The sequence below is a fragment of the Chelonia mydas genome, chromosome 7 (assembly GCF_015237465.2).
Source record: "Chelonia mydas isolate rCheMyd1 chromosome 7, rCheMyd1.pri.v2, whole genome shotgun sequence".
NCBI classification, from domain to species: Eukaryota; Metazoa; Chordata; order Testudines; family Cheloniidae; genus Chelonia; species Chelonia mydas.
This window is the reverse complement of record NC_057853.1, coordinates 92,246,428-92,259,462: the sequence shown is the minus strand read 5'-3', so window position 1 is coordinate 92,259,462 and position 13,035 is coordinate 92,246,428. Positions and strand designations below refer to the sequence as shown.

At 38.0% G+C, this 13,035-nt stretch overlaps 1 protein-coding gene across 18 annotated transcripts in view; it reads left to right on the top strand.

The window, feature by feature from the left end:
• EXOC6 (exocyst complex component 6) overlaps positions 1 to 13,035 on the top strand; it is a 175,856-nt gene that overhangs the window by 91,689 nt on the left and 71,132 nt on the right. For all 18 annotated transcript variants that reach the window (XR_005226047.2, XR_005226048.2, XR_006292106.1 and 15 more), the window contains 2 exons: positions 340 to 451; positions 2,270 to 2,404. Coding sequence is in view for 15 of the 18 variants with exons in the window: in XM_043550685.1 (XP_043406620.1) it covers positions 340 to 451; positions 2,270 to 2,404 (247 nt within the window). In the remaining 3 variants the exon portion in view is untranslated. The remainder of the gene's footprint in view (positions 1 to 339; positions 452 to 2,269; positions 2,405 to 13,035) is intronic.

Here is a 13,035-nt window from a genome sequence, read left to right as displayed (position 1 = left end):
ATTAAACTGTGGCACAGACATGAGTTGGTAAAGGAGAAAATAAGTAGGGCAGGAGGAAAACAACGGAGAATGGAGGAAAAGCTTGAAACAATGGAAGGGCAGTAGATGTTGGTGCCATTTAAATAGACCAAGTGTCCAAACATGAGAAAGAAGTTGACAGGCAGAGATGAGGAAGAGTCAAAGACAACCTTGGAGCCACCATAGCAGAGAGGGTTAGTTAATGTTTGTAAACCAGGTTGAAGATGCTAAGCATGTGAAGATGTAAAGGTGCTATGTATTTCAATTAAACTATTGTAATGTTAGTATAGGTTTAACGGTATTCAAAACTTTGTTTTTCAGTTCAACAGAAATAGACGATATGCTTAGAAAATCTACAAATTTGCTGCTAACAAGAACTTTAAGTAGTTGTTTACAAAATCTCATCAAAAAGCCACACATAGGTTTAACAGAGGTAAGTTACGAAATACATAGCGCAAGGATTTTTTTTATATAAAGGACGATTATTGCTAAACATGTTTTCATAAATCCAGCTATATTGTAGTACTAAGCTTTATATCAGGTTAACAAATGTAATAATTTGTTTGGTTTTAAACTACAAGAAACACTTTTATATATAAATTCAAGAAATAGAAAAGGAGGATGATGTATAGATGTATATTGCCATATGAAAATGACAAAGCTGTAGAGTGTTGGGTCTAATGAAATATATGTTTATATGTGGATGCTTATTGAAGGAAGGGTTGCACTGGAAGAGTCCTGTTCAATAAGACATAGGTGTGCAAGGAATGAGTTAAGGGCTCCTGCCTCATTGATTGCACATTATTCAGTGCAGAGTATTCTTCTGCTGTGTACAAATAGAAGAACATGGTGGAATTTCTTTCTTCATATTTTTAAAAAGAGGAAATCACACACACACACACACACACACACACACACACACACACACACACACACACACACACACACACACACACACACACACACACACACCTGCAAAGTGAAGCAATCAGTTCAAGAAACAACAAAGTTAAGAGTCCCTGCACCACGTGTCCTCCTTTTGTGTGTGCATGGCAATAAAATATTTTATTGCATGATCACATACTGTTTTTTCCACAGGACCCCAGCTTCATTCAGTGTGTGTATTGGACTGAAAACGAGACAGGTTTGGAAAGTGAATTAGTGCTTGTGTACGTGGCAAGTTAGCGTGCAGCAAGAAAGGGGGTGAATATAAAGTTCTTTGGCTAGCTATTCGCTAATATCCCATGTGGGGTGTACTCTAGGATTTTCATTCTGCTGTGTCAGTGACCACATGGGAAGTTAGTGCACAGAAAACTGGTGTGCTGTAGATCACATCCTGACTTGCGGAGCACTAACTCACTGTGCAGATGAGCTCTTAGTCTGGTGTCTCATTCCCTGCATTATATGCTGTGCTATGGTAGCAGCACGGGTCCACTGAAAGCTGATGAATGATATTGCAGTTAAAGGAACTGGGCTGAGCCCATGATATCTAGGTTCTAGTCTATAATCTCTCTGTGCCTTAGTTGTACATCTGTAAAAGAGGGTACTTCCTGAACACTCAGGGATGATGTGAAGATAAAATCTTTATTGTATTTGAGGTGCTTAGTTGCTAAAATGATTAGGGGCCATAGAACAGACTATAAAGAGAGAGAAGAATCCTTTATATTGGGTAGGGTTTGGCTGCCATCCAGTAATGAGGCATTGGGCCACACACTGTACAATGATGGTTTAAGAAATGTTGAAATGCTGTTTCATCCACTAAGCCCTGTCTGTTTTGGGTATTGAACAAGGACCTGGGTCCAGCAGAAAAAGAGTATGTCATATAATACTGGGTCATAGTTTATACACAAGGGTGCAATCTTAATTTTGAAATTTTCTAACTTTTGACTTTCACTTTGTCACCATAACATTTAATGTAATGCAGAGATTTTTCTGGTATGGAATTATTAATTTGGCTATGGTGATCTTTTTTTAATGGTAACTGTCTTACAATATAAAATGGAATTTCTTTTTAATGAATTGATGGTTATAATTTTTGTTTTTAAATTTTTGACTGTTCGTATGTACGCTGTAGTCTGACTTGTAAGCAGTATTTGCGTTCTGTCTTTAAAATTGGCAGTTATTCAGTTGTATCCTGTAATACTATAATTATCTACTAGCAATGCAGTGGCTGAAAGCAATAACTCTTAAAAAAAATCAGGTGATATTTGTTGATGCAAGGGCATTTTACTGGATTTTTGGTATTTTGTAGCTGGTGCAAATCATCATAAACACAACACACCTGGAACAAGCCTGTAAATACCTTGAGGACTTCATAACTAACATTACAAATATTTCCCAAGAGACTGTTCACACTGCAAGACTGTATGGTCTTTCCACTTTTAAGGTATGTAATATGTCACCATTTAAATTATGAAGTCTAAAAATCTTTGTATTAAAATCACCATACATTAACTGTAAAAAAGAAAAATAAATGAGGGCCCAGAGGGTTCTTACATGTTTTTACATTAACAGTTTCCTAAATGTTGAGAATTAAAGATAAATTATCAGTATTAACAATGAACAGGCAAATGTAGTTTTTCTTTTATGGCATTTTAAATATTAATAGGACATGAAAATGTGTTTGTATGTACATCGAAAGAGCAAACTCTTGCAGATACCCCAAGACTAAGGCATGAACTAATTTGTGGTTTTATTATTTACCGTATCGTAAACTTTAATAGATTGTACTTCTTATACTGTAAAATGTTTAGTTTCAGAACAATATCAAACAAACAATAGGTTTGCTCAAAAGGTATGTGTGTACATAAATATATAAATGTTTGCCTTTTTCTGCTGTAATAGTAGTACTTCATGATATATTTTCAAGCATTCTTACTTAGTAACGTCAAAGAAACAGAATTTAAAAAGTGAAACTGTTGTTGTATAATTACATTTAAACCCGAGAATGAAAACATGATTCTGATATTGCACTGCTAGAAAACACATTGTTTTGAAGGCTCTTAGGCAACAGCAAGACAGAATGCAGAACTTCACTTACAAAGTTTAGAAATGGTTTATAAAGCAATAATAGTTATATATTTGTCTTTTTAGAATCAGGTTTTACTGAATTTTCATTTAAAATAAGAAATAGTATTCATTCACAATAATATATGTAAAAATGTAATTATATCTGCCTCTATACCACCCTATTTTATTTATACTGATGTCTGTTGGCTAGAATTAAAAGGTTTGAGTCAATTTAATTTAATGATTAGTACTATTCTAAGTGGTGGGGGGAGGGTGGAAAAACTGTGTTGGGGGAAGCTGTGGGCAGGAAAGAATTGTTGATTTCTAAATTCTAATTTTAGCTGATCATATGCATCTGTCTGACCTAATGGTTAGTAAGATTATAATCCTAGAAATTGTTTATTCATAGTGTAAATTGAGGAATGGCTACCATATAGATGTCAGTCTTCTAGCACCAAAAAGAGCTATATATAGAAGGTTAATGAACCACAAATCTAGGCCCAGCACAGATTTTCATTGCAGTTCATCAAGCTAAGGCTTTGTCTACACAGCAGCTGTGAGGGTGCTTCCCAGAATGGGTAGGCAGACATGTTAGCGCTTGTTGAGCTGGCACACTAAAAATAGCAATGTGCCTGTGGAGGGACAGGCGGTGGCAGAAGCTAGCCACCCAGGGGATTGGGCAGGATTGTACTTGAGCAGCTAGCCTGAGCTGCTGTCCATGCCACAATAATCACACTGCTATTTTTAACATGCTACCTGGAGCAGAGGTAGTGCACGTCTGTCTAACCAGGCTGGGAAGCACACTCCCAGCTGCTGTGTAGTTATACCCTAAGCCTGTTGTGTGGCATCATGGTTCTGAGCTGTTGCTTCTTCCATTGATTTTGGCAAGGTAATTGTTCAGGAAGGACAACGAGGAGTCCTTGTGGCACCTTAGAGACTAACACATTTATTTGGGCATAAGCTTTCGTGGGCTAGAACCTACTTCATCAGATGCAGGGAGGACTCTTTGTTGTTTTTACTGATACAGACTAACATGGCTACCACTCTGAAACCTGTTCAGGAAGGGTTTTATGTAAGGGAATATTATGTTCTTCTGAGTGCTGGTTTCTAGTATCAGGTAAGTACAGTATTCTAATCTAGACTATAGTTGTTATGGAGCAATCCTGACTCATATGTAAAATTGTTGTTTTGTTGGTATTTATATTATGTTAATGCCTAGAGGCCACCAGTCAAGGATCATGGGCCTATTATCTGAGGCGCTGTACAATCATCATAAAAAAATAGTTCCCATTCAAAAGAATCCAGCCATATCCAAGCTACTCTGACAACTTTTATTCTCTATTAGAGTACTCATTTTATATGTGGGAGCCCGGTATATTCTGTAACTCTATCCATTATAGCTTCATGTGTTCATATCTCTTTATTTTTAGTACTTTTACACTCATAAATACGTTTTTGCCACAGTTTGATCTCTAAAATGTTCAACTAGACAAGAATTGCAAAGCCAGATTAGACTAGAGTTCTGTCTGGTCAGATATCTTGCCTCTGGCTGTGGCTACTAGCTGACAAATACTTTCTGGAATGTAGGCGATGGTCAGTTTATTGCACATGTTACTACAAAGTACTTATATCAGCACATGAAAAACACCTTTCCACCGGCTTTAAAATACTACTTCACTTCCACTTACATAACCTTAATTTAAAATTTCTACCTATACAAAGGATGCAATGGGTAAACCAAAATTTCAGGAATGTTGAAAGAGAACAGTCACATCAGAGTCTACAGAATGTCACCGTTGTTATCTTATCATCTAATAATGAAATATGCTGTGACTTTGATAGCACAACTGTTGCGTACCGCATTACAATTTTGTATGTTCCAAGATAGACATCTGTGACTCCAAATGTAAACCATTCCTAAATTTACACTGAATATGTGATTCCTGGGATCTATCTCTCTATCTATTGCATACAAAAAAACTATCTTAAATTATTCAGAAAAAACATGTATGTGATCATGTAATTGAATCATGTATCATAATGCACACACACACAAGGGAGTTGAATTAAGGTTGCATGGGCAACCTTAATTATGGCATTTCGTAACTTTTGAGTGCTTGACCTTGCAACTTTATTAAGGTTCTTTTAATGTAATCTTGTGTTCAGTTTCCTAGGTTTCTAAAAAAGCAAACTAAGAAAATAGAAATTCCATCAGGTGAAACATATTGACACCCATGTTTCATTTTAGAACTTTTAGATCTTCTGGACAGATCACTGCTACCTGAGTTTATGGAGGAAGTAGACTGTTATTCTCAGCCCCTAGAGGGTTTCACAGCTATTTGTTGATGGCCAAGAAGTAATGCTGAGACTCAGAAATCCTGGGTTCAATTCCAGGTTGTTAAGAGGAATGTTCCCTAGTAGTTATAAGTCCTTCTGCCTTGGTCCATCCGCACCCTGTCTCTGTTCCCCTCTGCTTCGATCACTTACACACCAACTCCTATGTCTGTCTCCCTCTGCTCCTGTCCTCTTCTGCCTCTCTGCTTCTATCCCCACCTTGTCTCTGCCCCTCACTGCTCTGCGTTCAAGTCAGGCTGCTTCCTCCTCCTCTACACTGCCTCGGTGCAAGCAATGGATACACTGAAAACACAGGAGACACTATTTCTGCTCTCATTTCTGGTGCTCTGCAGCACAGTAGCTCTCAGCTGCCAGGAAGAACAATCGCAGGGAGAGTCCTGCTCAGCCCCTATAGCCTTGGGATGGAGCATACGTGTGCAGTCTGTTTGGCACATAGCAGCTGTGCAGGGATGGGAGCATGCTCAGTGCTGATGGACTCTTCAGAGAATTTAGCTGCCAGAGTCTCAACAAGCCTCTATTGATCATGTGTAACCTGAAACATTTTCAGAGGTTATAACTTGACCAGATTTGAGCTGATTTTTATCAGCACTGCAGAAGGCAGATCCCTGACACTAGAATAATTTCCCTTCTTGCCATTCTGGCAGTTGTCAAGTCCCGGCTCCACAGCACAGAGCTTCTCAATGAAACAGTTGTAAAATTGTGTAAGATGGGCAAAACAGCCTATTTTCCCCTTATATGTTTCTCAGAAATGGCTGGACCATTTTAGCTGAAATGCTCTGATAAAGTTCAACCTGAGGCATACACTCAACATGGAAAATTTCATCTTCAACTGTTACTTTGACAAAGTTATAAACAACTAGAAAAAAGATCATGTAATGGAAATGTGTTACATTTTTTACCTCTCTTTTGGTACTTAAATAGCCTTCATCAGCATAGTAGCAGACCACCTTACAGTTAATGAATTTATTTTCACCCCAGAGAGGTAGGAAAGTACTGTTATGTCCATTTTCCAGGTGGGGGACTGAGGCACAGACACTAGGTGACCTGCCCATTGTCACACAGGGTGTCTATGATAGAGTGGAAATTAAACCCAGGTCTCTGGATTCCAAGTCCACAATCTTAATCACAAAGCCATCCTTCTTCCTCACTCATAAGTCAGATAGGTGCATGTGGTTAACTCCAAACCTAGCCACAAAAATTAAATCTTTAAAGACAATTTATGTGAGGAAGCTCCATTCTAGCCAAGTAATTCAAAATGTCCATGGCTAAGAAAAATTACATCAGATTCTGGTCCCTGCTTGGACTGTATTGCACCACAGTGACACAAATAAGCCAGAAAGATAGCTCAACCAGACACCTGGAGATTCCTCTGGGGTAAGGGGAATTTCCATATGACATAGAGCCAGTGTAGTGGCTCTATTCTGTAAACTTTTCTGGCCCTGACATGGGAGCATTTTCAGAGGAAAGGGGACATGGCAGGGGTATCTTTGTGCTCCAGTGGTCTCTGGCTGCCAAAAGAGTCCCTTAGAATGTGGGCAGCTGTACATAAAATAGAGCAGATTTTGGACTGGAAATAAGCTGAAATTACTTGATTTACCTACAGTGGTCAGGATCCTTACAAGGTTCAGGGGAAAGCTGACCCATAGGAATACAGCTGTTGGTTCTTCTCATAACAATACAGAAAAACAAAAATATATGCATGTATTCCTCACATAATATATATGGGTCCTTGGAAACAGCTTGAAGGTGTCAAATATATAGGAGCCATATGTTTATTGGTACTTGGGGGGCACAAATCAAGTTGTCACAATAATTTGAATAAGAAGTTGAATGAACACAACATAGACTTAGAGATGCTATTTTAATATGATCAGTTGCCTTGTGGTTTACACTTTTAATTTACAGGTAAAATAACATGCCCTACTGGATTTTAAAATTAAACAATTTCTGTAGAATATGTAGAAGTTATTAAGTGGATTTATATTAATAATGAGCTTAGCCTTACAATGGAAACATGTCAGGATATGAAAGTCATGTCTTCCTTGAGAATTACATGATGCTATAAATTAAAATGTCATGCTTTGGGTGTATGAGTAATAATCCCATTATAGATCATCCCCAATGAACTGCCTCTTTGTAGGTATTGATGGGTTCATATTTGAAGAGAGACAAATTGGAAGATTGTTTATGCCAAATATCTTTGAGGTTTCACCTACCCATTTCTCTGACTTGATCACGCATGTTGGCTGTTATTTTATATTTGTTTTTAATTTTTATTTATAGTTCATGACAAAAGAGGAGATAAAGTACAGTAATCGCATTTAATGTATTTGAATATGTATTAAAATTTACAAATGTCTGTTTGTTGACCAATCTTCCAAATTATAAAGGTCTTTTCTCTCTAGAACTTGAAAAAAAAACGAAGAACATAAATTCATCATGACACTGTGGAAGAAGCAGAGATCTCACCTACATTCAGAGTTACAATTCAGAATAATGGAATGGAAAATCTTCATAGCTACTAATAGCCGTCTAGTTAACTGGTTGTCAATTAAAGTTAAAATTACAATTATCCATGCTTTAAACATGGGATCATTTATCTTCTAATATCTTGATACACTTGTATGGAAACTGTGATCTAATAGTTCAGAAGGCGTGCCTCTAAAACTGCCCACGGGAAATCATTGAAGAATTCCCAAAACACTAGAAATTCTCCTTTGAGAAATGCCTATATGCCTATATTCCCACTCTTGAGGATAAGTGCACCTTTTTTGGATCAGCTCCTGGCAAAACAGAAAAAGGAAGCAAAGTCAATAGTAGCCGAGGTTCAGATGGAGTCCATACATTTTCTGCAAGCACCATAGAGTGCTTGGTGTACTGCTGCCAGCTTAATGACCATGGCAGTTACGTACTGATTTTTATGGCAGTTTTCTATGTCTATGAAGAGAAATGGAAAAGGTGAAGAGAGGTCCACAAGAGAGATTTCTTTTCTCTGATTCTCTTTTGACAGTTTGTGTGATGGTAGAAAGAGCTGTGAAGTGAGAACTGTATCTGCACTATTCCTATCATGTTTTGATTCTTTGGCAACAGGTATAGTTCTGAAATCCAATACTTAATAATACTTGCCTAATAAATTGTTGACTATTGAAGTAAAAGAGACTTTATTGGGTATAATTTTGAAAGTCATAAAGACTTTGGATGTTTCTCACATTATGTTTAGCCAGACCATAATTTGTAGAGTTTTATTCTGGATAGTCATAGTGTGGTGATGAATTTCCTTGTTGTTATATATATTTTGAATAAATATCTCTTTATTGTTTTGTACATCTGAGGGACTGTCTGCCAAAGCATAATAGGTAACTTTATCAAAGCAGAATTCAAGGATGTTTTAAATTTTATGTATGAACAAATGTACTTCCAAACACATCCTAGCCTAGAAAGTGTGTATGGTGAGTTCACATTCTCTCCAGCAAAGGCTGGGTTTGTTTGACTTTATTTTTTGGTAATTACTGGTAATTATTAGGTAACTTAAGCAGTTGCAACTTGAATTTTAGGGATTTAACTATTTATTTATATATATTTTGGTACACCCAAACAAATGAACAGAATTTCTTAAATGAATGGACTCTAAAAGATTAATCCTGTTGAGTAGTTCTGTTTTGTACCTAGATGCAAGACTAAACCTATCCGATTCTAATATCACTTCTGGCACAGATGTTAAAGGATGGGTGAGGAACAATGAGCTCTCATCATTGTAGAACAGTGCATTTATGTTCTTTCCACCTGGAGGCCTGCAATTTTCCCATTAGCTCACATTTGTTCTGCTTGGGGTTTTGTAAGTAGAGTAAAGAGCAAAGGTGAAGAGGGCTCCTGTGCAGTGTGGCCGTACTAATTTTGTCTCCCATGTGAGTGTACACATATATGTGTCTATAGATATATATTATATTGGATATGGATATAGATTCCTCCTTCCAAGTATTTAAATTACCCACTCAATCCAAGCAAGGGCTTTCCATGAATCAAGAGAGAAAAAAATTATCCGGGTGCTTTAATCTGGCCAGGTGAATACAGTTTAATGTTCACCTCAGATTGTCTGCTGATTTCATTCTTGCAATAAACCCTGTTTAACTTTTCTGTGACTCTCTCAAGCTTTATTAGAACCCATCACAGAATTTTTGTGTATGTGTTTAGTAAGGATATTGGATAAGCATGCTAATCCATTACATTTTGTCCTTCAGGTTTGTTAGTTTATTCCACACTGCATGTTAATTCCTCTATTTTTCTTATTTCTTTGTAGCTTCTTCCTATATTTCAACAATTCTTCTCTGTGAATACCTTATAAAAAGAGATGCCACTTGGCCATGGGCATATTCTAGTTTGTATGGACATATTCATTCATCAAATTTTTATTTGTTTTTGCTGCAGTTAATTTGGGCACAAAACATTTATCCAAATAATTCTGTATCAAAGCAGTTCATTTTGTATATTGTGGGTTTCCTCCCATACATTAACAAGGTGCAAGTCAACTAAGCTTTTAGGAACTCTTATTTTGTTACACATCTCCCTCTCCCTCATCCTATACAGGAGTGTCCTTACTTTAAGAATTGTGGCTGGATGTTTTAGAAAGAATGGAGGTAAAACACTGTTATTCAAAGTCAGTGTAAAGGCACCATGACACCTATTTCTGTCTCAGTTTTCTCTGCCTCCTTTGTCCTGGAAGAATTGAGTGCAACCTCAGAGCACAGTACTTTGCTCTAATTCTTTTTCTAAGCTCTTCTTACAACTTTTGTATAGAACAGAGACAAGAAGACAAGAAATTCAGAAAGAAGAAAATAGGAAGTATGGGTACAGGAAAAAGGCGGGAGTGGTGTCTTTTGCTGCAGAGGTCCTCAAAGATAAGGTTCCCCAGTCATACAAGAAAATATTCTTCAAGGAACTAGCTGAAAAATCCACCCTCTTCATAAGTTCCCTCAGAGTTCTCTGACCTGGCATGTGCCCAGAGTAAAGCAGTCTCCTTGAAGTAATAAGTGTTGTTCTTAAGGCTCAGTTTTGTCTCCCTGAAACACTGCCTGGCTTTTCTGTCTGCTCATCCAGCTTGTCATACAACTTGAGAGCTGTTCATCCATTTGTATCCCTCTTGAGTCCTGGCTGCCATCACAGCTGCCATGGTCCCATTTTTGTTTTCTAGACTCTCTGGGCCTCTGCACTTACAGTGTGATCTTTCCTGCACTTCTGCTGTTACAGGCTGGTTTCCTCCTAACATGAACACTTGTTGCGCTGCCTCTTGTGCTGTACTGCCAAAGAAAAGAACTTCATGCTGGTTAGATCCACCTGTGAATCACATTCAGACAGAGTCCTTTCCTCTTCTTCCAGATTCATCTCGCAGTCCTTTCCTCCTTACCTCACATATCCCAGCTGAGAGACCATCTGGGTTCACTTCTGACTTGATGTTGCAACTAATACTTCCTGTATGACTGTCTTCATGACTAATTTTGCCTGCAAGGACTCTCACTGGCTGGTGAGTGCTCTCGTAACCAAATTGTCCAGTGGTTCATTTTCTCTCTCTTTTTCTCTCTCTGTTGTTTGCAGAGTGGGAACTTCTACTCCTCCCCAAACCCAAAGCAGTGTGGATGCTGTTTCCTGCCTAAAGGAACTTTCTCTTCTTCCTTTTGATGGCTGTAGATTAGACCTTCGGTCACTAAAGAAAATTCTGTCCCACTGCTGCTGCTAAGAAAACAGTCTGCCTTAGCAGCTCCAATATGCCCTAGCCTAGTGCTTTCTCTTTTCAATGGAAATGCTATGCCTGTAGCGACAGTGTATTTTAGGAGCTCTTCTTCCCTAGGAGACTAAAGCTGGCACACAGCTGCCCTATTCTTGCCCCTTCTAAGCATCCTTTCTCCTATTTGGTGAGGGCTAGGCAGGCATCTCTTCCCCTATTCGGTGATAAGAGACTAAACTAACTCTTAATCTCAGATAATTTATAACCACCTATTTAGGGCTCCCAAGTATGTTCGGAATGACTGGACTTAAATTATCAAGGAATTATTTTGTGGCAAAAATTGGGGTTTTCTGTCCACAATCTCTGGTAAGAGATGACCCTGGACAGCCTCTAAGGTGGTTCCTCTTCCATGGCATAGATTCTCTTCTTTAATTTGTTTGGTCCAGTTCTCACAGTGGTGTTAGCAGATTCCTGAGAAAATCAGTCTTCTCTTTAGCCACAGTAGTTACCTATAGTGCCTAGTATAGTGCCTTGCTTTAGTAAGGAATTCTATAGAAATGTCACTTAACTTAAATATGTAAGTGTTAGGTTCCTTCAGTTCTGCACTTTGGAATTTCTTGATGCTTGAGGTCTATGTGATTTCCCTCACTGTTCTATTTTTGGCTTGAGAACTTGAACATATAAACTCTTCCTCGCTCAGTTCAGAATTATTAGCTGTTAAAGTGCTCTCCTTTGGATGGTTCCCCCTCCAAAATTTATTAGGCTGAGCTGATCATGTTAAACTTCATTACACCAGCCATTTTTTCTATTCTGTTTCTCATTCAAAATTAATTAGCTCAGCCAAACCCTCTTCACAGTGTCAAGCAGGCAAGAGAAGGCTTTTAACCTTCAGGAACGTATTCATCTAGTGCATATGGGATGATGCCTCTTTTCTCTGTGTCTGAGGTCTGGCTAGCTCTTCAACAGAGAAGGCTGATTACAGTGCCCTGTCATTATTGGGCCCAAACTCTCCATTTTTAAAATTTGGTCTCTCTAATTAACTCGTTCACTAAGTCACGTTCGAGCAAAACAGGGATGGAATATATGCTTTGGGCAGCTCCACAAGAGAATCCTTCCTAAGTCTTAATGTTTGCTGAATTTGCATAACATAAAGATGTCATCTTAATGTTTGTTGTAGGATGGGGAAGAGAAGATCTAAAACAAGGGGAAATTGTTTATGAAAAATTCTGTTAGTCTTAGCCTTCCTCTGCCCATCCTAGATCTCTCTCACCTTTAGTCAGGGATTGCTTCTCAAGTTGTGGTATCTCTTTCAATATTATATTTTTCTGTTTTCCTGCTCTGGAAGTCTTTTGACTGAACTTAGAATTAGGATGGTTGTGTTAGTAACAGTGCGATTGACAGTTTTTGACAGTTTTCTGATGGGCAAAGCCTTTGCATTTAATGTAAGGACTTTATCATGGTCTCTCACTTTCCCTATCTTACAATAAACAGAACTTCAGTAATGCAGCGTTGTTGTAGCCATGTTGGTCCCAGGAATTTAAAGAGACAAGCTGGGTGAGGTAACATATTTGATTGGATCAACTTTTGTTAGTGAGAGAGACAAGCTTTCAAGCTCAAGAGCTCTGTGTAAGCTCGGAAGCTTGTCTCTCTTACCCACAAAAGTTGATCAGATAAAAGATATTATCTCACCCATCTTGTCTCTAGAACTTCAATCATTAATTTTCCTTATTTTTCTTCACTTCAGTTTTTATCAGTTATCTTTGTTCTTGTGCATATTACGGTCAGGTTCCAGTTTACTAAGTACTCTCACTTATACTGTTTCTGGAGTGTGCACAGTAACTTCAAGGAACACTTATTTATGTGTGCCATCATAATTTTTTCATTTGGGATTTAGACGACGACAATATAACTTCTTGTGTATGGAGCTAGATGTA